At 41.6% G+C, this 25,589-nt stretch overlaps 1 protein-coding gene across 1 annotated transcript in view; it reads left to right on the plus strand.

Annotated features, from left to right (window-relative positions):
• The window catches only part of POLK (DNA polymerase kappa), a 1,256,064-nt gene that overhangs the window by 117,345 nt on the left and 1,113,130 nt on the right, over positions 1-25,589 (plus strand). Inside the window, exon 3 of the mRNA XM_044064442.1 lies at positions 2,375-2,527. Within this exon, the coding sequence (XP_043920377.1) occupies positions 2,375-2,527 (153 nt within the window). The remainder of the gene's footprint in view (positions 1-2,374; positions 2,528-25,589) is intronic.

The following is a 25,589-nucleotide window of genomic DNA, read 5'->3' on the forward strand; positions in this document are numbered from 1 at the left end:
GGCTGGGCCATTCCAAAACTTTAATTTACTTCTGGTGAAACCGTTCTTTTGTTGATTTGGATGTATGCTTGGGGTCATTGTTGTGTTGAAAGGTGAAATTCCTCTTCCGCTTTCTAGCAGACGTCTGAAGGTTTTGGGTCAAAAGTGACTGGTATTTGGAACTGTTCATAATTCCCTCCACTGTGACTGAAGCCCCCAGTTCCAGCTGAAGAAAAGCAACCCCAAAGCATGATCCTGCCACCACCATGCTTCGCTGTGGGGATAGTGTTCTTTTGGTGATGCAAAGTGTTTTTGTGCCAAACGTGCCTTTTGGAATTGTGGCCAAAAAGTTCAACCTTGGTCTCATCAGACCATACCACATTTTCCCACATGCTTTTGGGAGACTTGTATTGTTTTGCAAATTTTAGCCTGGCCTGGATGTTTTTCTGTGTAAGAAAAGGCTTTCGTCTTGCAACCCTACCCCATAGTTCAGATGTGTGGCGAATACAGGAGATTGTTGTCACATGTAGTATACTACCAGTACTTGCCAGAAATTCCTGCAGCTACTTCAGTGTTGCTGTAGGTCTCTTGGCAGCCTCCCTGACCAGTTTTCGTCTCGTCTTTTCATCAGTTTTGGAGGGACGTTCAGTTCTTTGCAATGTCACTGTGGTCCCATATTTTCTCCACTTTTTGATGACTGTCTTCACTGTGTTCCATGGTATATCCAATGCTGTGGAAATTTTTTTGTACCGTTCTCCTGACTGACACCTTCAACAATGAGATCCCTTTGATGCTTTGTAAGCTCTCTGCGAACCATGGCTTTTGCTGTAGCAAGCAAAATGTCAGGACAATCCTACTAGGACAGCTGAACTTTATTTGGGGTTATGCAACCAGCGTATTGTACGTTTTTTTTATCCCCCCCCCCCCCAACAGATTTGTTTTTCAATTGAATTGTACAAGCTATAGTCACATTAAATGTGGGAAAAGTTTTGAAAGGATTTATTGTGGTCTCATTTTTTTATATCACAAAACCTGGCATTTTAACAGGGTTGTATACACTTTGTACAAACAAGACATACAGTAGTGGATATAAAGTTTCCAAGATATGGCAATTTGTTTGTGAAGGTTTAGCAAAAAATATAATGCATTGTAATACATTATAGTATTTATGGAAAGGCTATGAATGCACTGCCTATTACCACTGTAAAGAATACTTCTTACTGACAGCATTGCTGTTTGTACAGTTTTAATGTTTTATTGTTCACAAAATATTTACATTTGTTTATCTTGCACTTTTTACATTGATTTTTCAGAATATGCTCATGAATACAAGAATGTGTATAGGTTGCTGGAAATGTGACATTCCACAATAAATAGGTGTTGAGGAGTTTTGTAAGAAATTCCATACATTAAACCAAACTTTATGCATTGTCCTTCTCTGTCTGGCAGTTAACTCAAAGGGCTAAAGCTCCAACTTGTTAATGAGCTGTTTCCTATAGAAAGGGTGCAGGGTTTGAATCTTTCCACCTTCATTTGCCTACTGTCTGACCTTGAGCAAGTCACATAACCGGACTGTGATTTAGAGTAATTGGGAGTTTGGGCTAGGATCCTTAATAGTCTCATGGACTGCATCCATAATAACTTACTATGAATGCATTTGTCTGCTATGAAAGACTTAATATTCTATGTTTCCCATTTTTTGTTGATACTGATTTAAGCTTGTCTATTCACACAGTGTAAAAGTGCATTGAATCTTGTTAAGTGAGTGACTGATGGATTTTGGGTTAGTTTACCTTATTCACATTCTAACACAGACAGTAGTGCTACAGTAGGCTTTGTTTTCTGTATAACTAATCCTCTTCTTGATCACAATTCCAGAGATGTAACTCAAAGAAAAGGAAACACTTGGAGATCAAATGGTTAAGCTAAAGTTATTGTATATCTATTCTTTTAATAAGCTTAATACTACTGCTACTGTTTGGTGTTTTGCATGCTAGGTCATTTTACTCTAAGTTGATGGAAAATGAAAAGAAAAAAAATAAATTCAAAACTACTACTCATACAGAAATGTAAAATTTCAGGGAAAGTTTCAAGCTTAATCTGGGGTTTAACTAAATCACATGATTATGCTAGTCACCAGTTTAATGCAAAAGTATAAAACAGATGTCTTATGTTCACTGTTGCAGAATCTTCTGGAAAAAAGTCTGTTCTGTGTTTGATTGCTAAAGAGTAATGCCTAGTCACTTTATTGCCAAAACTGCAACTGTTAAAAGTTAGTGTCATATTTTAAATGTAATCTGTTTGTCGTCTCTTCTGATCTGTTATATTTAAGACAAAAGTACTGCTTGCTATTATACAGAGCAATAATTATCAGTTACTCATTTTTTTGTCTCAGGTTGACAAACTTGTATGTGAACTGGAGAAGGGTTGTGACCTTAGCCGTACAGTGGTTCATATTGACATGGATGCCTTCTATGCTGCAGTAGAAATGAGAGACAACCCTGACCTTAAAGACAAACCAATGGCTGTAGGGAGCATGAGTATGTTGGTAAGACTTCATAAAGACTAAAATCCTTGTTCTTTTACTTTTCAGTATGCTTGTGATATTTTTTTTACCAATGTACTTCAATTTCAGTATGTATACGAGTAGGAAGTAGGTTTTTATTATTCCATACAAGAATTAATGTTTTGCATTGCATAGCAGCTTACATTTTCTAAGTGTTCAGTCCATTCTTCATTACTCCCATTTTCTGTGTCAGGTCATTGAGGTGTAAAAAGGTTTTTAGAGTAGTATTTTGCCCACCAGCATTAGTGTCCAGCTTATTTTAAATTGGCTGAGTTTAATAAGTCTGACCTTAATGCATAGTAATGGCATATGCAGGTTCCAGAGGGAATTCCTTGTCTGTTTTTATTTTTTGTGCCTGACTTCCCCACAAGACAAAAACAAGGGAATGTTGGCTGCTTGTATGGTGCCAGGATATATGATGTCACAAGGGCCCTAAGGTCCCTTAAATCAGATAAAGATAACTATGACATAGTGGTTGCCCTTTTCGGAGTGAACGACCTGAGGTGCTTTGTGACGTCCCCACTCTGGGCCAGTAATCAAGGAGCCTGAATCCTCACCACTGACACTGGTGAGGGATGTTCAGTTGGAATACAAATGGATGCACTCAGTATTTCCAGATTTATATCTCTCTGCATCAAGCACAATTTCCCTTAAGAGCACATAGGGAACACAGTCAGTCCACGGTCTGGATTTCTTTATATCTGTCTTGCTCCAGGGCCCCAGTAAGGCTTTCCACTAGCACAAGTATAGGGTTAAATCCTCAGTTGAGTATCCATGCCAAGTCCTCTAGCACTCTCTCTGTGAAACCAGTGCTTTGTGTCCCTGCTCCAAGTAGCTAACAAGCACACACAGACTGTAAGCTTTGAGTTTCTCACAAACACACACACACACACACACCTGGGAAAGACTGGTAAAGATTTACCCGCTGTGCCCCCTTCTGCCCAGACTATAAGGTAGTTATTACTACCACCAGACACTACAAAGCCAGATACCTAAAGCTCTTGCAAGGGTACCCAATTATACTGAGTGAAGTTAATGTTAATACAAATGGTAATGTTGACCAAACAGCCAGGCTTCACTAGTGGCCACAGTGTCACCAACGGATACAAGTACTCTCAAAGGTTAAAATATTCTCTAAAGGACCAGCCACAATGAAAAATTTAAATACATTTAATAATTTAATAAAAGAACATGAAAATACGAAATATCTATATACAGTCAATACCAGAGTTTGTCACAGGCAGTGTTAAAAATAACACAGCTGAAAAGATATAACGCGGTTACAGAAAAACAATACTTATTCTCACTATATTTTTTTGACTGATCTTGAAAATTACTGTTCCTACTTGCTTAATAGAGCAAGACAAGATGAGGTAGATGAGAGATCCTTCTATGTCAGGTTCCAAGAAACAGACTACCCTGAGACTTCTGTCTCCCCTAATATTAAAACATTATTTCTGCACAGAATGACATCCTATACATCTGGTCATCTGAGTTGTAGTTCCTGTGCAGCCCCCCATTGCTAGAAACTGCCAGGATTTATTACCTACATGTTCATAATACACACACAAGAGCATTGCTCAGATCTGGTGCAGTTTCTGAAATTCATAAAAAAATTACAAACTTCTACAGAGACTAATAAACCATGCTTCTTACAGAGATGAGTCTCTGGCTTCATTCAAAACTGCGAGATGACATCTTTATGGCCTAGGCCCCATAATTTAATTTCTTACTATTTTCCAAAGTTAGCTTGAGCTGAGCTTAACCTCACTTCTTCCAGTATCCTCTGTTAACATGTAGTTATTTAATTCAGTTATGTGCGTGCCTTTGTTGAAGTTTGGGCATCGGGCTGGCACCTCGGCACCATAAAAATCTACTGCCAATCATTAGCGGACCGGAGTTCTGCTGTGGCGACCCCTAACCGGGAAAAGCCAAAAGAAAAGCAACAACACTCATGACCCACTGTTGGTACATTTTTAACACAAGCAACTTTACAAATCAATTTTCAACACAAGTATCTGTACAAATCAGTTTGATATTCAGAATAATATAGAATTCTTTACTAAATTCCAGCTAGCTGTGCTGGTATTTGTCACACATCCACTGCCCTACTTCTCCTGGCATAGCTGACAGTACTTTATATTGTCACATGCTTCGCCCAGGGGAACATGCAGAAAGACATAATAGAACTTATTACAGTGCATGTGTTAGTCAGGAAAAACACTTGTCATTTTTGTTCCACCTAGTCTACCTTTAGTCACCGCTGAGCTAAAATCAACCATCGGCAAGGACCAGTAAGAAGATCAAGGATGCTGCAACATTGTACTTTTGTCTGGGAGTATGCCCTAACCCACTCCCACCCAATAGCAGACTTGCAAGTTCTCCAGTTGCTTCCTATGGGAGGTACATGCACACTTCCACCCACGTGGAACCTCCTGACCAAGTGGTATACTGCTTGTGGCTAGTAGCTCACCTGGCTCTTAATGGTGCTGTTGAAGTGAGCCTAGGTAGCCCCCATTCTCACACACACACACACACACACACACACACACACACACACACACACACACACACACATACACACACACACACTGGCTGAGCCAGCACCTTCTGCCAACTCCCATCACCCATTGGCTCCGTCCAGCACCCATGCCACTAGTAGAACCCAGGTAGTTTGAGGTTTTATCCTTCTGCAGCATGAGACTGACTAAAAATGCTGGTCTTGAGTAGTATCTTTCCTTCACCAAGAATGATGCATAGATACCTGGGCAAGATAATTGAAATTAACAGTTGGCAAAGTAATTGTTGCCATTTTAAGGGGATCCAGAATGCATCATCTGAGATTTAATGGTAGATAAACCTTTCAGATATTCTTCGTGTTTCACTGTTGCAGTCATCGCATTTGGGTTATCTGCCTGCAGGTAGCCCTCAGTCAGCCTGAATACTAGAGTCTTGGGATTTCTGCGTCAGATGCAGTCGCTTCTTCCATGATGTCAGGACGTCATGGGTATAAAGCATGCAGCCGACGCCATTACATCAGTTTTTCTTGCCCCAGATTTCAGGAGCCCCCTAAACAGGAAGCAATTACATAGCGTGGAATACCCCCAGCAAAAAGCAAATACCAATGATATAAGGTATGCCAAACAAAAAGGATAGGTAGAAGTAAAGAGAAGTCAGGGTGCTGGAGGGAGGGTAACCAGGACTGCAACAGTGAATACACTCGAACATCTACATTTATGGTAAGTGTACACAACTGTACTATGTTCTTCATGTTTCACTGTTGCGGTCATAAGATTTGGGTTGATTCCCAATGCTGAGGATGGGTGGAGACAGTCATGAAGCATTAGGGCTGCCAAGCAGGCCCTGTAAGACTGCTGTAGAAAATCCAGCTCTGGATTTAGAAAAGATAGGTAAGTGGTAATGTTTAATAAAGGTGTATACTGAGCTCCTGGTTGCAGCTTCTAGGATGTCCCTGGCAGGGATTTCCCTGAGAAATGCTGTAGAGGTTGACGTAGCCCTAGTGGAATGTGTTCTGATCCCCTGTGGGGCATGTTTCCCATGATGTTTGCAGCAGAAATGGATGCAGTGTGCTATCCATGCAGAAGTGGTTTGCCCTCTGCCCCTGTAGCAAAACTGACTAGCAGCTGGTCAGATTTCCAGAAAGGTTTAATCCTGTCCAGATAGAACCTAAGCTGCCTGTGCACGTCCAAGGAGTGCAGGATCATTTCCCCCGTATTCTGAGGATTAGGGAAAAAGGTTGGCAAATGAATGGATTGGTTTAAAGCCCCACTAGATACCACCTTTGGCATAACTGATAGGTTAGTCCTGAGGGAATTCTGTCCGCATGGAAGATAATGAAGGATTCCATGGCCATAAGGGCCTGCAATTCAGACACACTTGCTGAAGTGATGACTAGAAGGAAAGCTGTTTTCCAGGAGAGGAATTTTAACTCTTATGAAGCAGCAGGTTCAAAGGGTGGAAGCGTGAGTTTTTCCAATACAAGGTTAAGGTCCCAGGCTGGAGTGGGAGCTCTGTCAGTAAAACCATCCCTTCACATCAAATTCCCTATGACCCTAACTTTTGGAACACCAGAAGATACAAATAACCCTTAATAATAAATCCAACTGTTATTTGGTTGATAGTTGCAGATATCCCCATCAGTGTCCACCAAAGGTCATGGAAATTACCTGAACACCACTGAAGCATTAAATAACAAACCAAATACATTATTGATAGGAGACTTTAATCATTCAAGCATTGACTGGCACACTTACATGTCCAAAAATGGATATGCTTGGTGTTTTCAAGGTTTTATTAATATACAATTACACACTAGAGGCTGTAATATCCTTGGCCTTTTCCTTAGTAACCTATCCCCACCTGCAACTTCACATCACTGGCTAAATCTGACCACAAATCAGTCTTTTTCTGTTTCAAGCCTAGATATATTGTCCTGCCAGTGAATAAGACCATCTTTAGGAACTTCTCCAGGGTAAACCTACTTCAGCTTGCAGAAGGCCTACATACAAGTCCCAAAAGTCCTTTGCACTTGTAATCAACTGATAGGGCTGCCATGTTCACCTCTTTCTTACAATGATAAATTCAGCAATAAGCCTCTCTGGTGGATTCTGTATTAAAATGATATAGCAAAATGAAGAAAATAATGAAAAGTTGTAAGAAATCCCCATTACTTTACTAGAAGACCATATTGAAATGTGCCTGCAAGGAGCTTAAGAGCACTATTAGAAAACATAAAGCAGAGTATGAACTTAAGGCTGCTATGGATAGCAAAGGGAACTATAAATCATTTTTCAGTTATGTAAGGAAATTAAGAAATAATACCCACCAATGCACTGAACTCATTCATAGTAATAGTATCACACATTTTAATCCCAAGTTTATAGCCAGTGTATTAGAAGACAACTTTGCTGCTAACTTTTCCCCACCTATCCACATTGTGACCCCTACTGTCCCTAAGACTGTAGATGTTCTTCGTGTTTCACTGTTGCAGTCATTACATTTGGGTTATCCCGCTGGCAGGTTGCCCTCAGTCGTCCTGAATTCCAAAGTCTTGGGTCCTGCGTCGGTTGCTGTCGCCTCTTCCCTGACGTCAGGTCCGTCAGGGGTATAAAATATGCAGCCGACGCCATTTTCTTCAGTCTTTCTTGCCGCACGGTGCCCAAAGCAGAAGCAGTTCGCAAGTGCCGGTCGGCCGACTCCTGAGATTTTCGTGTTCGAGTTTCAGATCCGAAGTTGTCATTAAAAGCTAAGTACCCCGTTGGGGAAACCTTTTTCTTGCTCCAGACCGATGTCAGAAAAAGTTAATAATTGTATTTCTTGTGGGAAGCAAATACCTCATAAGGACTTTCATTCTTACTGTATTCCTTGCCTAGACCCTGACCACAACGTTTCTAGTTGTCGGTTTTGTGCTAGATTTAACCAACGCACTATTAAGCGTCGATACGATTTTGCATTGAGCTATTTTGGGCGAAGATTTAATTATACAGTGTCGTCGGATAGCCATCCGACTACCGGAGTTCACAGAAAACGCAAAGAAAAAGAAAAAGGCAACCGAGGTCCAAAACGGACGACAAAGCTTCTCATAAGCAAGTCGCCGGTTCTCAGTGAGGCACATTCGCAGCTGATGATGCCTGCTACTTTAGAGTCGCAGGCTGCTACCGACTCCCACGTGGAGTCGGCCAGGCCGCTGGAAACTCAAGGTATTGGAGCCTTGGAGATTAATCCCTCAGATGGGTCCAGAGCCGCTGAGCAGGCATCTGCTTCTGAGGGTGTATTCAGACCTAAACAATTATATATTAAACCAACTTCAAAGGCAAAGACTAAAACAGCTTTAAAGGCAAAGAAACAAGTTCACCAGCCACATGGACAGGCCTCCATGCCCAAAAAACAGATGCTCAAAATGTCCGAAGACTTAATTACCTTGATCAGGGGTTCCCATCCCCCTCCTGATAAGAGGCCTAGGCAAGAGACAGACTATGAATCTTCAGGTCAGGTTTCCATTTCTTCTGATTCCTCTTCTGATCAGGAATATTCTCTTCCCCCCTATGAGGATTCTGATACTGAAGAATAAATTCCTTCAGCAGCTTCTGCTGAGGATTACTGTTTTGGGGAAACCTTGCATACCATGAGGGAGCACTTCCACTGGGAGAGCCAAGATTTTTCAGCATCTAAGAAGAGGCTCAGAGACTTCCTTTTACTACCTCAACACAGGCCTCTAGCTGTACTACCTCTGTTAGACATTGTAGATGTGTTCTCAGAGTCTAGTCTGACCCCTGACTCCTTACCTCCAGCTCCTGTTAAGCCGATCAGATACTACAGGGTCTCCCTGACTCTCATAAATGTATTTTCAAAAACCCTACTGCAGACCCAGAAACTATTTCTCAGGGTCCCAAAGGGGTCAAGGATTCCACTGCAAAAAACCCTACCCCCTCTGACAGGGATTCTAGGGCACTGGATAGATGGGGAAAAAAGATTTACACACCTTAGCTATAAGGGCCTTAAATTGCCAGTTCATATGCTCAAATATCAGCAATATATCATGACACTGCTTAAACAGAAAATGATGGTAAATTCTGAATGTGCAGAAAACAAAGAAATGCAGGATTTATTGCATGCAGCTGAACAAGTTGGAAAGCATACTTTGCAATGTGGTTTTGATTCTATGGAGGCCTCCTGCAGGGCCTCTGTTACGGGTTCTGTCATCAGGAGGCATGCTTGGTTAAAGGAACAAAATCTGCCTGATCATGTTAAAGCCAAATTCTTCGATGACTGCCTCATACAAGCAGAGAACAAGGACGTTCTACTACAGCATCTGACGTTTGTAAAAAGACTTTTAACATGCCTAGGGTACACAGTCAACAAAAAGAAATAAAAACTAGTACCCTCTCGAGAGTTAATATTCCGAGGTGCAAGCTTAAATACAACTGCCCAGATGGCTTATCTCACTCCAGACAAACAAAGGCAACTACCTATTTCAAGGAAATGGCAACAAAGGTCCAGTTATCTGCAAGAAAAATTCTGCAGGCTTTGGGCTTCATGGCATCCTGCATCTTACTAATTCCGTATGCAAGACTGCATATGAGGAAAAGCCAGGTAGAGCCTAACGACGGATGCATCAAATTATGCCTGGGGGCACACATGGCAGGAAGAGGCATTCAGGGCACCTGGTCCACAAACCAAAAGAATCTATATATCAATCAAAAAGAGATGCTAGCTGTTCAAAATGCCCTGACAGCCTTCAACAACCTACTTCATCTGGGGCAACTACTGATAAGACAGACAACACCACGGTCATGTGGTACATAAGCAGGGGGGCACTCATTCTTACCCCCTTTGCAGACTAGCCATGGCTTTATGGGACACGGCATTGACTTTACCAAGTTCATCTGCCGGCACAATTCCTGCCAGGAAAGGAAAATACTCTGGCAGATGAACTAAGCAGAAACCTCATGGATCCCCACGAGTGGCACCTGGATCCACAAGTCTTCAGCATGATAACAAAGAAATGGGGACGCCCGGACATAGATCTATTTGCCTCCCCTCACAACAATCAACTAAAAAGATTCTGCACAAGGACTTATCACAGACAAGCTTGGAAAATGGACGCCTTATATTTCAACTGGACAAACCTATCAGTATATGCCTTTCCTCCACTGCCTCTCCTCCCCAAGGTACTCCTAAAGGTCAGACAAGAAAAAACAAAAATTATTCTGAGTGCCCCAGACTGGCTACGCCAGTACTGGTATCCGAGCTTAAGGAACTTGTCCCAATGCCCAGCCTGGACCTTACCTCAAATACCTCATCTACTGTCCCAGCAAAACAATCTGATTCTGCACAGCCAATTCAGGACCCTAAACCTGGCAGCATGGCGGATAATGTAGCCATACAAACCACACCTCTCAGTAAAGCTGTAGTGGATGTCATTTTAGAAGCCAGAAGGCCTAGTACTAGAAAATCCTATGCTGGGAAATGGAAGAGATTTTGTGCTTGGAATCAAGCTCAAGGAACTGATACAGCTGCCCCAAACATTCCTCAGATTTTGCAATACTTAACTGAGATGCTGGACAAAGGCTTATCTTTTTCATAAATCAAAATCCATGCCTCTGCCATTTCGGCTCATTACAATACAGAGCCACCACTTTTTTCACATCCTTTATTAAGGCAGTACCTCAGAGGAGCCAAAAACATAAGGCCTCCAAGGAGAATGCCAATACCTGCATGGGACCTCAATTATGTCTTGGAAAAACTCACCTTACCTCCTTTTGAGCCACCTGCTACTGCGGATATAAAGTTCTTATCTTGGAAAACAGCTCTGCTCCTAGCAATAACTTCTGCAAGACAAGTTTCAGAGCTACAGGCTCTCATGGCTGTGGAACCCTTTATCATTTTTTATCCAGACAGGGTCTCTCTGAGAACAAACCCTACATTTATGCCTAAGGTGGTATCCAGTGTAGCCCTTAACCAAACTATTCATTTGCCAACTTTTTATCCAAATCCACAGAACAAGGGGGAGAAAATTCTGCATTCTTTGGATGTACACAGGCAACTTTGATTCTACTTGGGCAAAACTAAAGTTTTCAGAAAGACAGAACAATTACTAGTGGTATATGCCACAGTATCACAAGGAAAGACTATCTCCAAGCAGACTATTTCAAAGTGGGTAGGTCACTGCATTCGTTTCTGCTACTCACAGCATGGCAAACCAGTGCCTAAGGGCATTAGGCCACATTCAACCAGAGCTGCAGCCACTTCTGCAGCCTTTCTCAGGGGAGTACCAACCAAAGACATTTTAGAGGCTGCTACTTGGAGTTCAGTGCATACCTTTACAAAACATTACAATCTGCCTCTTTATTCTAAATCCAGGGCAGGCTTTGCCACTGCAGTTCTGCAGGGCCTCATAGCCGCTCCTAATGCTGTTTAGCTCCAGCCACCCAACCATGGCTTTGGGACTCAACCCAAATGTAATGACTGCAACAGTCAAACATGAAGAACATAGTACAGTTGTGTACACTTACCATAAATGTAGATGTTCGAGTGTATTCACTGTTGCAGTCCAGGTTACCCATCCCCCTTATTTTTGCTGGAACTTATCTTTACTTCTCTAATCTATGCAACCTAAGTGGTGTATTTGCTTATAGATGAAGGTAAAGCTTATTTTGGTGCATGTATGTCTTATTTACATATTTTAGCCTACCATTTTGGGGGCACCTGACATCTGGGGCAAGAAAAACTGAAGAAAATGACGTCTGCTACATCTTTTATACCCCTGACGGCCTGACGTCAGGGAAGAGGCAACAACAACCGACACAGGACCCAAGACTTTGGAATTCAGGCCGATTGAGGGCAATTTGCCAGCGGGATAACCCAAATGTAATGACTGCAACAGTGAATACACTCGAACGTCTACATTTATGGTAAGTGTACACAACTGTACTTTTCCTTTGAACTCACTTGGAGAAAGTCTTAGAATCATCTTCAAAGGCTAAAAAATACTTGAGTGAGACCAGAGAACATACCAGGCTACATTCTCATTAGGGCCAAGTGCAAAATATCCCAGCTTCTCCTTAATCTTCAAACTCTGCCTCTTCTCAGGGTTTATGATGATGTTTTGTGAAGCACTGATCCTGTTTCCTTAGTCTATTACGTTTTTTAAAAGGTTACAGAGTCTGTGGATGACGGTCACAGACATGCTGCTTCTCTTGACTTGGTCAAGGCTTTTAACATCGTTTGTGGTGGTGGTATTGAAAAAAACGAAACAAAATTATTATAAACCTCTACATTGTGCATTAGATTGCAATTTGGCTATCCAACAGGGATCCCAGGTTGTGAAAGTTGCTGGTACCCTCTTCAGATATAATATTGTAGCTAGTGGGTACCACAGGGATCAGTGCTGAGCCCTCTCCTGTTTGGCATTTTATTTTGCAGACATTTAAGACAATATCTTGAAAGTGTGGTTGACCAAGTTTAACTGCAAGCCAGGCAATATTATTTGCTCCATCCACTGATACTAAAGAACTTCAGCAAGGGCTGAAATATATGCATTCCTGATGTACAGAAAACATTCTCAAGCTAAGTGCAAAAAAGCACGTCGCAGTAACAAAAGAGCTACTCCCAACTCTTGTTAAGAATGGTACTCCTCTTCATATAGGTGCACTCATGAGAGACCTGTGTACTTGTATGGACAGTCTCTCCCTCCCTCTCTCTCTTTCAGTGGTCGTGTTTCCACTGTAGCCAGGAAGTCCTATCTGGCAGACTTCATGAGAAAGGCACCATCTTTTGACTTGGCTTTTCTGCCTTGCTTCATAGGAATCCCCAGTAGTGTGCTCGCATTCCCCTCAGCAAAAGTTTCATCCTGTGTTTTGGCCAACATCCAATCAACCCAAGGCTGTCTCGTTGCCCTGCACTGTGAGACCCTGCGTCGGTGGAACACTGAAGTGCTTTCAGCTACACTAGTGTATGTTAGAGTTATATTTAATCTGTCCTCTAAACTGAAGACTCTTTCCCCTTTCACTGTACATGTGCACAGTACTGCCCCCCCCCCCATGTTTCTCTTCCTATTGTACTCTTAGGTCAATTACTTAAAACTACTTTATGCTGGAAAAAGTTTACCTATGTACCTGCAGCCCATACTTCAGTTGTTTTTCCATGTAGAAGTGGTGGCCCTTTTCACCACACTGTACTAGATTAGTAGCATAAGATTTGTAGTTATTAGGAAGATACTGCACTACACTGATCTGGAATTGACTTAGTTTGGTTTTCCTGTTTTCTTTTTAGCAACTGGCCTAGTCCAGTTTTCTGACTCTCAACCTTATATTACTTTGTGTCTACCCTCCCACTCCTGCTTAATTACAGAGGTATCTTCCTTTTGCTGTTCTGTCCTGACCAGCCCTATAGATAGGTTCTGCAGTCTCAAGGACTGGTGTAGCCCCAACTCCATTCACCTCGCTATGCTTGGCTCACTCTGCTCCCCTACCTTGCCCCCCCCCCATTTCCCACCTGCCCCCACTACCTCTACATTTATTTTAACCCCAGATCACTTGGCCACACCCTCTTCCGTTCACCTCTCATACACACCCCCTAGCAAATTTCTACTTTAAAATGGTACATAGTATCTACTTGCCTTGCATTCACACTCACACCCATACTTGAACCCCAAAACCACTAAGACCCAACCACTACTCCCTCATAAAATACCATTAATCCTAGGATTTCTCTTCCTAACCCTCACATACCTAACAAACATAATTATATACAAACACATCACTAGAAAACACCACATTCCACGTAACACTTTCTCAAACAAATGTACACTCACACATTTTCTTTCCTATCTCTTTTACATTATTTAAAGACAGCTTAATCCTACACATTCATAAGTCTCACATAACACCATCTTACACTAGAAAAACATCATTTAGATCCAACATATAGACATAGTGTACACAATTAAACACATACTGTTTATCACTTAAAATCTACTTATATCTGGAGACATGCACCCAAACCCTGGACCACAAAACTCTCTGCTAGTCAAATTTCTGACCTATTGATTCTGAATGTCAACATCAGAAGTATCTCTAACAAACTTTCTGACCTACACTCATTATAGCTCACTACTCCCCTGACATACTAACCATTACCGAGACATGGCTAAAACCTAGTACCGAAAATTAAATTCTCCCACCAGGAGATAATATCCTACGACTGGATATAGTTGGCAAAAAGGGAGGTGGAGTTGCTATCCTCTACAAAAATACAATCAACATCAAACCTCTGCAAACCTCCATACCTAAATTTCAAAATGCTGAAACCTTAGGTTCAACCCTAAGCATAAATGACACAAAAACTCTCATCATTCTTTGCTGTTATATTCCCCCAGGTAATAACTCTCTCATCATTGAAGAAATGTTACAATGGGCTACAGATAATCTCCCCCAAGAATCCATCTTACTAGGTGACCTGAACACTGATTGGTCAGCCTGTACCTCTAACAACCCCACTAACCATATTAATCTTTACAGTTTTACCCAACTTATCCAAGGACCCCCTAGAATCGACACCCCCCCCCCCACAAACAGTCTACTTTAGATTGGAAACTAGTTAACTGCCCCTGTCAAAATTGTCAGACAGGATGCCTTCCTAATGGTCTTAGTGACCATCTTCCCCACCTTCCTCCTGCGGAAATATACCAACATAGCCAAACCCATTGTTTTTAGACAAGTCAGAGACAATCGTAAACTAAATATACAAGAACTAAACAGTATTCTAAAACATAGTAACTGGAAACCACTAGTAAACCTAAATCTAGACCAAGCCGCTGACTACTACAACAATATTCTCATCAATATCCTTGATAGACTTGCACCAATTAGGAAAAATGAGAGCCAAGGCAAACCATGCGCCATGGCTAACTAGGGAAACTAGAGCCCTTCTAAAGTCAAGGGATAAGGCTTGGAAAATTTGGAGGAAATACAATACTAGCCTAGCCAAACAAAGTTACCTACAACTTAGAAATCAGGCCAAGAGACAAACTAAACTCAGTAGACAAAATTATTTCCTCAATATCCAAAACTAACATTCAAAAGATCCCCAAAAGTTTTGGCATGCCATTAACTCTCTCCTAAAACCAGGCAAAACTACCACTTCTAACTCCACGAATGACAACAAGGACATTGCCTCCCAATTCAATCACCACTTCACAGAATCCATATTAACACTATCCTCCTAACTATCCAAAAACAGCCCTACATATAACCCAACCAAATGCCTTGACAACATCCCATCCTTTACGCTCTCACCAGTTAAAAAAAACACCTCCTAAAACTGAAACCTACCACCCTTGCCGCTGACAATCTACCAGCCAACTTCCTAAAAATAGCTGCTGAATCCTTATCCTACCCTATTTCTGTTCTTATCAGTCGCTCCATGCAAGAAGCATATGTCCCACAGCTGTGGAAGATATCATCATACATTATTCCACTACATAAAGGCAGAACTCTTACGAATGCACAAATTTTCACCCCATTGCCATTCTATCCCCTTATTTAAAATACTAGAGAAATGTATACATTCTCAGGTAACACAATTCCTAAACTCACACCATCTCCTCTTCCCCACACAGCATGGCTTCTGACAACACCATAGCACAACCACCGCTCTGCTCTCTTTCACCAATCTGATCAACCAACATAGAAATAATAACTTTGTATCTGCACTATTTCTAGATCTCTCCAAAGCATTTGACATGGTTTCACATTCCTTACTACTAGACACCCTGACATCTCTATCCTTTGCCCCTTTCGCTGTAGCCTGGTTTAAAAGCTATCCGTCAAATAGGCAACAATCTGTCTAATGGAAAAGTGTACTATCCCCCTTACTCCCAATTACCATAGGCTCCATATTAGGCCCACTTTCTTTTCTCCATATTTACCAATAATCTTCATACCACCACACAGCATGCTTCACTTATACAATATGCTGACGATTCAACTGTTATCTGTTCAGCTCCATCACCTCCCACCCTACAACAACTCACCCAGGAATCCTTTAGCTCTGTGGAAAGTTGGATCACTAAGATCCAACTTATCCTAAACCATAATAAAACCAAATTACTACTTTTCACCCCCCAACAAAAGCATTTCCACCCCTCTATCCTTCACTATCTCCTCCAAAAATGGCACTATTATCTCTCCCTCTGACCATACCAAACTCCTAGGCATTGAAATTGATAAAAATCTACACTTCAATGTCCACATTTCACAAACTATCAAAAAAGTCCATATAAAAATAGGAACACTGTATAGGCACAGGAAGTCCCTCTCGAAATAAGCACGGATTACCCTTGACCAAACTCACCTCTTGTCTACCCTAATGTATGCTGCTCCAATTCTTACCCAGCTTAGAAAACTTGACCTTGCCAGACTCGAATCATGTTATAATAAAATTGCCAAGTTTGCAAACAACGCCACCTTTAGAACCCACCATTGCCAGGTTCTAAGGGAACTGCAATGGCTAGAACTTTCCCAGCTACTAGGCCAACTTCTCACCCACTATAATACAAATCGTCCTCTCCGATCTTCTGACAAACCCCTTCCTCTGTATCTCTAGGGCTAACAATACTGCAGGAAAAGCACTGATCTGATATTGTTAATCCTCGTTCATTCCTTCTAACTCCTCTATGCGACTGATACCTCACGCATCAGGAGGAGCAGCGGGTTCAGCTGCAGTCTTGAGACGACACGCCTGGATGCGCTTGTGCAATTTCGCAAACCCTTTAAGGCTTTCTTTCTTAACCCTCCCATTGAGGCCTCCTCATTGTTTGGGCCCAAAGTTAAAAGCACACTGGCCAGATGTGAACAGGACGGTAAGACCCTTTCTGCCTTAGGTGTCCGTTATACTTCCCCTTAACGTGCTTTCTCCCGAAACCAAAAGAGTGGGAAGATATGGTTCAAGAAATCTCAGGGTCCTTTCTGTGACACACAGGCCGAGTTTTCCCCCAGAGACAGAGGGGGAAACTCACAGGGAAGATGCTCCTTTTGGGGCAGAGGTGGCCCGCGTAACCAGGGTTCCAGGGATTCTTTCCCTGGTCAATCCTACCAGCGCTCCTGAAGAGCGGCCCAACTCCTTTCCTCTGGAAGTGGTTGGGGGACGTTTCTCCTTGTACCCTTCTGCCTGGCTAACCATCACCACCGATTCTTGGGTACAAAGAATTATAACCAGAGGTTATCATATCCCCTTTGATCTTTGTCCTGCCCCTTTAAAAAACCTTCCCAGCTTTCCACCCAGTCAAAGGGAAGAAGCAGCACTAGAGATAGAAAAGCTGCTAAGAAAGAGAGTAATCTAAATAGTCCCTCCAGACCAGATAGGATCCGGATTCTACTCAAGACTATTTTTGGTACCAAAGAAAACCGGGGACTGGAGAATAATTTTGCATCTCAGTGTATTGAACAAGTTTGTGAGAGTACAAAAATTCCGGATGGTCACAATACAGTCTATCCTCCCACTTTTGGAAAAAAACGATTGGATGTGCTCGATAGATCTTCAACATGCATACTACCACATAAAAGTGGACAGGCCATCAAGAAGAATTCTGCGCTTCCGTGCGGGAGCCAGTCACTACCAGTTCAGAGTACTGCCCTTTGGACTCTCTACAGCCCCCAGAGTGTTCACAAAATGCATGGCAGTTGTCACAGCTCACTTACGACGTCAAGGATTTCAGGTGTTTCCATACCTAGACGACTGGCTCATTTCCGCCCCCCCACCAGACATCTACTGGAAAAAGCCCTGGCATACTCTCTCATCATTGCTCAAAGGCTAGGCATAACCATCAACTGGCAAAAATCCAATATCACCCCATCTCAGTCAACAGAATTTTGGACACAAAAAACTGCAGAGCTGCTATTCCAGAGCACAGAATTCTAAGGATAAAGCAACAACTGATTCCAATCCTTTCAAGGGAGAAATCCACGGCTCACTCAGTTCTACAGCTGTTGGGTTCCATGGCGGCCTCCATCACCATTGTTCCCCTGGCAAGGTTTCACATGAGGCTTCTACAATGGCTACTGCTTACCCAGTGGTATCCTTTTCAGCATCCTCTTTCAGCCATGATTCGAGTAACTCACAGGTGCAAACAGGATTTAAATTGGTGGATGACACACAATCTGTCACAATGGTGTCACCCCTTCTCCCCCCAGCAACCCAAGGCCACAGTGACCACGGACACCTTCCTGATGGGGTGGGGGGGCTATGTCAGGGACAGACAGTCCAAGGCACTTGGTCCGAACTGGTGGCCCATCTGTATATAAACGTTCTAGAGCTGAGGGCGGTGCTTCTGGTGTTGCAAGCATTCCATCCCCTGCTGCCATCTGGGACGATTGCGATTCAGTCAGGCAACATGGCGGTGGTCTGGTACATCATCAAGCAAGGTGGAACCAAATCTTACCCCCTTTGTCGAGAGGCCATGAGAATATGGCCATGGGCGATGGCTACCAACCGTTGTTTTCTAGCAACGCACATTCCCGGGAGTTCCAACGTGATAGCAGACAGACTCAGCAGGTGCATTCTTCAACCTCACTAGTGGTCCGTGAATCCCTTGGTAGCGGCAGAGATCTTCCACCACTGGGGCCATCCTTGCTGCGACCTCTTTGCATCCCCGACCAACTACAAATGCAGCAACTACTTCGCCCTGATTGCCCCTCTGGGACAGTCACCCAGGAACACTCTAGTCCACGATTGGCCCTCGGGTCTTTTTTATGCATTTCCACCCTTTCCCCTCATTCCCCAGTTTTTGAAAAAGCCCGTCGGTTGAAGAGCAAAGTGATCCTCATAGCACCATATTGGCCTTGACAGATTTGGTTCCCCTTCCTTTGGCCTCACATACTAGATCGACCATGGATTCTCCATCAAACCCCAGAGTTGATCTCACATCCACAGAACCTGATTCATCCCAACTTGAACAGCTTGAAGCTCATGGCTTGGCTACTCCAATTCCTTTGATTGCCAGGCAGAATGATCTTTCTTTATAAGTATGAGATATTCTCATTGCATCTCATAAGTCTTTCACTAACCAATATCCAAAAAGAAACAGCAAAACGCCGATCAACCACTCGCTGAAGTTGTAGCAAAGAAATACAGCTGCATCCACATGTAAATCCAACAAGTTGTTTTAATGTGACACGACCAAACAAATCTATTAATCCAATGACAATGGTATAAAGACAAATCTGAGGGTTAATCGCTTTCACTCGTAATACACGAGCTTCATCAGAACAATTAAACAATTTAAAAAGTGTCTTATTTAAAGATAAAATGGCGCCAAAAAATGTATATGAATCATTTGCCTTAAAGCTATATATACGAACTAATTATCAATTTGAAGCTAAAAGTGTTATATACATACATATAAAATAAAAACTTATATGCATACTTATGTATTACAACAGAACTGATTTGAAATGAATAATACCTAAGAATGTAGCAATATCTAATATTGTATGTTATATTTTAAAAAATATTTAAAAAAATAATTGATATTACTTAATTTTTCAACATTAATACCGGTTTTACTGATATAAAATCATTTAAACCTGGTGGAGTCATCGCATCAGTGTATAGCTGCCACCAGTATTCTTTGTAAGCCAACAAATTCTTTACATTTCCACCCCTTGGGTCCACTTTAATTGTTTCTACAATAGCAAACTTGAACTGATGTTGTTTACCACTCATATTTATATGCCTATATAGAGCATTTTTTGTATCTTGGGTTCTAATACTATAGCTATGGGCATAAATTCTTTTCTTGAACTGTCTTTGAGTTCTCCCAATATAGTATGCAGGACAACACATACATTTTGCCATATATATTAGCATACTAGTAGCACAATTTCCATTCCTAAATCTAACAATGGATTTATGGACATTATCCAATATAATATTTGTATCTTCCAAAATGTATTTGCATTGATTGCATGCCCCGCATTTTCTAGTATGTGAATCATTCTCTTGTCTCATCCTACAACCACTTTCCAACAGAACTTTCAAGTTTCTTCCCATTTTGTAAACATAATTAGGTTTGTTTCCAAGAGTATTTATAATATCGGGCTCACTAAAAAACATATTCCAGTTTTTATCCATAATTGATTTCACCGCTTGTGAATGCGGACCATATTCAATAATACATGCTGTATTGTCTGAGGTAACAGGAAGAGAGGGGTTGTGGGTAAGAGTTTAGCTCAAGAGTTTGAAGCTGACGTGAGCTTGGAAAATGGCCGGCTCTGTTCCGAGGTCGGAACCGATACCCATGCGTAATGACTGAACGAGGATCAACAATACAGAAGGAACATTATGGTAAGACATAACTTCTTTTTCCCCACTCCATAGCTAGAACCTGGAATAATCTCCCTCCTGCTCCGATTTCTGCCCCTACCTCTTCTCACTTTAAAAACTCACTTAGAACACACTTAAAGAATAAGTGGCTATCCCCATGTATTACACAAGTCCTCAAAATTATTCCATTTATATATCTCACTTCATAATATACCTACTTTAATATATATTACAATTTAGGTCTTCTCCTAATGCTGATTGAATTTGTATACTTATTCTGTTATTAACCATGTGTAACTATTTTTTCCTATATAGGTCTTATGTCTTCTGCTGTATACTGTATTTTAACATATTGTTTGAAAATTCTCTGTATACTGTGTTTTAACATATTATGTAAAATTTTACTTACTGTGGAGCTTTTCTCATAGGTTCATAGGTTCATACTAGGCTATCTGCCCGAGGGCATTTACAAGCCTAGCCCATAGTTTTGTGGCTTACGCCACCCCTTTAGTATGGGGAACTATACCCATTATTTTGCTGTGCCTCTGTCGAGCAGTGACACTGAGGTAATCCCTGGGGTATATCTGCGATCTCCCATCCATTGGTCAAGATTTCTCTTGAACAAGGCCAGCGAGGTGCTCTGCCTCACATATGCCGGGATTTTGTTCCACAGCATAGGGAGTCTTTGGGTGATGAATCTATCCCTCCAGCACGTCCTATTAATAGCCGTGTCGAGGTTTAAGTCTCCGCCCTTGTGGCTCTGACGGATCTAGATTTTTGAGGTGAAGCATATTCATCAAATCTGGGTTTGACATGGCCTTGTATGTCAGGCAAAGGTCACCTCTGAGCAAGCGGTGGCGACTGAATAGAGCTGGAGTTCTTTCAGTCGGGCAGCATAGGACAGATTTTGAGACCCTTTATCCTTTTGGTGAGGAACTTTGTGGCCTCTCCAGCTGCTGCAAGTGTCGGGTCAGATACATTCTGAATGGGGCATTGTACTCGATCATTGGTCTGATGAGTGATGAGTATAGGGAGACTATGACCTCCCTTGATCTAGATGTGAATCCCTTCATGATAAGGTGGGCAATGTAGAAGGTCTTCCTAACTACTTTAGCTACATGGGTGTCGAATGACAGGCTACTGTCAACCTGGGTCCCCAGGTCCCTGATAACTTCTTCTGTGCTCAGTGGATTGCCACCTATATGGTAGCTAGGGGTAACCTTGTTTTTCCCGAAGGGTATGACTATGCATTTTTTGGCATTTAACTTTGGGCCATGGCTCTGGCACCAGTTATCCGTTTCTGTGAGACCCTTCTGAAGGATATCTGTGTCAGATGTGTTTTCGACTACGGCGCCCAGTTTGTAGTCATCTGCAAATTTTGTCAGCCATGACCCTCCTGTGTTTGCTTGTACTTCGGAAAGGTAGATGCCAAACAAGAGTGGGCCCAGGACTGAGCCCTGTGGGACACCACTTGTGACAGGCTTTGAGTCTGACATGGCGCCAGCAACTCTGACCCTGTGGGTTCTGTCACTCAGCCAGTTTGCAACCCATCTTGTGATGTATGGGTTAACATTTAAGCTGATGAGTTTTTCAATGATACCCGAGTGGGGTATTGTATCGAAGGCCTTCGCCAGATCGAGGTAGGCTGTATGGACTGCCTTTCCCTCATCAATGGCTTTGGTGACTGTTTCGAAAAAGTCAACCAAGTTTAAAAGGCATGATCTGCCTTTGACAAAGCCAAACTGGGTTGGATCCAAAGTCTGCAAATTCCCTATGTCTTTATTTATGAGGTCCATTATGATCCTCTCCATGGCTTTGCAGATAAGGCTTGTCAAGCTAATGGGCCGGTAATTTCCAGGGTCGGTGGAGGCACCGCCTTTGTGAAGTGGGACCACAGTCGCAGTGCGCCACTCCTGGCGTATCCAGAGGTGAGACTATGATTAAACAGCTGTCCTAGCTGTGGGTTTAATTCCTCGTTGAGTTCGTGGAGCACACAGCCGAGGACACCATCAGGTCCCATGGATGCTGTGTTTTTTGCTTTGGAGAGACCGGACCTCTGCTGAAAATGGACCTGTGTCCAGTCGGACCATCCCGGTTAACAAATGTAAAATAAAGTAAATAAAACAAATTTCCAAGGAATATCTTTAAAATCTAATAAAGTAATCATGCAATAGTGTTTACTTACCAGGCCCATCTTCAACTACAGTATGTAAATTGGTATGTACAAATCTGCATATATCAAGCAACTAGAAAGGTCCCAGATATTTCTAACAAAGAAACTTAAAGACTCAAAATTATTCAACTGTTCTGAAAGACTATTATGGGTTTCCTAATACTTTAGTAGCCAGCTGGCTTCTTAGAGGTGATCTGTCTTTCTTTGCAAGCCATGAAAGACCTGATCCTATTTGTTCTGTTATTTCTCCACAAAACTAGTGGTTTTACAAACACCCTCACAAGGGACCTAAATTTACATCAAGAAGTAAACAGGAGTTGTGATGCATAGGTTCCCAGTGCAGCATTTTCCCACCATATAGGATATGTTACCAGTACAGGTCAAACAAAGCACCCTGGCTACCTTTAATTCTAGCTGTGATGAGTGGATTGGGTAGACATAAATTTATACCATGGTTAGCATATATGTCCTGGCTTGATTTGGGAAGTCGGTGCTACTAAATCCTTGACATCAGTGCAAGAATTTTTAAGTGTCTGTTTAAAGGTATGTATGGCTAGGCATCTTATGGCACCCATGATCACATGGCCTAATCTTGTTCCCGTGCTCTGTTCTTTCTTTGTGCAACTGTATTTCATGCAGAGGGATAGTAGATTTCTATCCTTGACTGACATTTTTAGCTTGTTACCCTTTTGTTTAAGAACTACAGGCCTCCAGTACATAATTAACTAATTTTGCAATCTATACTGCTGGAGAATGGAACTTGTTGTTGAATTGTTGCAGTTCCTTTGTCAGAAGTTGCTTAAGAGAAGCCCCTCAGTGGACTGTAAGCAGTGTGCATTATTGCAAGCCTTTATGAAAATCGATCAGCACTAGCTTTGTCTTCACTGACTGGTTCACTTGTTTCAACATTTGTAAAATATGTAAATAATTTTTCTTCAGACCTTAAAGAAAAGGTGTCTGAAAGTACAAGTGCTTTCTTTTCAACTTTCTTCAACAAAATATGCAACTCTACTGGTATTTTGTGAGGTATTTTCAGGAAACTGCCATTGAGCTTTTGGCCTTACATACTGGAGCTTTTCATCAAGAACTTTTCTGTAATTGTCCTAGGATCTTCCAGGGCAAATAAAAGGATAGTTTGACATAACTGTTGAGTAAACTCAGTTTCACATGTTAGTTTTTGTTCAAAAGTGTACTTAGGCAGTCCATTTCTTAGTGGTGTGTATTTAGACCAGGAGTGAATGAAAAACGCCACAAACCCAAGTCTTCTCCATTCTTTGTTCCTTCCAGCACTTGGTCAGTAAATATTTGCCCTGTAATTTGGAGGAGGAGGAGAAGAAAGTGCTTTCTGCTGAGGACTTGTTGGAAAATAAACTAGTTTCTGACCAAAAATGAAGCTTCCCTTCAGAAGCATGACATTCTAACTTTTTTACAAGTTAGTTGATAATAGTGAGCATAGGATTTGGGTGATTTTCAGTTGATGTTATTCAGAACACTTGGGTTTTGCTCGTGTCTGCTAGGGGTTCTTCATAAAATGCCTGCTAAATAAAGATCTATATGTGTTCAGCCCATTGTCTTTTTTAATAATAAGTAGGTGGGTTGAGTGAGTTGAGATCCATGAGTAACTCATTTGTGGAAGCATGTAGGGCTTCCTGCACCCTGACAGGTCATGGGGATTTTTTTTATTTTTTTGAAATGGGTTACAAGTACTATTAGTGTGGGTTAATGAAGTTAAGCTAGTGTGTGCACACTTTATCTGCTCATCTGCTGTGCTTATTTAATTTTAACATTACTTACTGTCTCATACCTGGATTGTCATGTTATGGAGCTGAAGGTATCCTGTACCTCTCCTATTGATCCATGTATATGTGCAAGAGAACATTCCATTTCTAAGAAGAGATGGTGACACTTTACTTACTAAAGATGGAGTGAGTTTTATGTTGGATGAATCAGGTTTTCATTGCATTTATAATAAATGTAAGTTTCTCTGAGCAGCTATATTAGGTTTCCATAGCTTGATAGCAGTACATATTTGTCTTTTTATGGTATGCTTGTGTTTGTGAGATGGGCATGTTGTCAGAAGAAAGGAAGTGTCTTGTTTGTATTGGAATTTAATGCCATATAGAATTTGAATTCACTGATCTGGAGGAAATAACTTTGTAAATATCTGGTGGTGTTTTTTTTGTTAAGTATATGTTGTAGGACTGCTGAAGAGACAGCAAATATTGTTATAACGTTAGGTAAAGTGAGGCCATTGTGTAATATTTAAAATAAATCATCGTAGTCTATTCTGTTGAATTCAGTGAGGGACATCTCTTTGCAGTGCTTTATTGCAGACTGAGAGTCATACATTTATTACCTTCTTTTTCTTGCTTTGTGTGTGTGCGCACTCGTGTGTGTGTTTGTATGGGTATGTGTAGGGGGCAGGTCACTGAAAAGGAAGCTGGCTTCTGCTTTGTTACTAATAGTCTGAATAACTCTGTTTGAATGCCCTACTGATAGATTTGTCTAAAATGTGTAAGTCAATGATGCTAAGAATGACTGACTCTCATAACGGTGCAGCATTGCTCATGTCACCATTTGTTGGCTAATGTACTGTTTAAAATAAAGTTACTGAAGCTAAGAAGACACCCAGGCTAACGCAAAGGCATAATATGGGAAGGTTATGTGGAGTCTTTCTTACCATATGTTAGATTTTAAGTCAGTGTGTCCAGTATTGACAATTATAAGCTATGCCTGTTAATTTTCATACCCTAACCTGTTTGGCTACATGTCATTTTTAAAGGAGTGTCACATTGACTTGACTGAAACTTCAGCATTTACATTTTTACGAGATGATTAAGTATACTGAAGTCTCATTAAGATTCTTTAGTAGAGTAGCTTGCTGAGGAAGTGATGGGCATTGTTAAAAACAAAATAAGCAGAAACCATGCAGAAGTAGCTGCAGTCAGCCCACCAGACTCAAAATTCTCTGGATGTGTGTGGACTGCAGAAGTGAACTATCCTACACTTGTGTGTGGTTAATGGAGA

The sequence above is a fragment of the Protopterus annectens genome, chromosome 2.part2 (genome assembly GCF_019279795.1).
Source record: "Protopterus annectens isolate FY-2018-M chromosome 2.part2, PAN1.0, whole genome shotgun sequence".
NCBI classification, from domain to species: Eukaryota; Metazoa; Chordata; order Ceratodontiformes; family Protopteridae; genus Protopterus; species Protopterus annectens.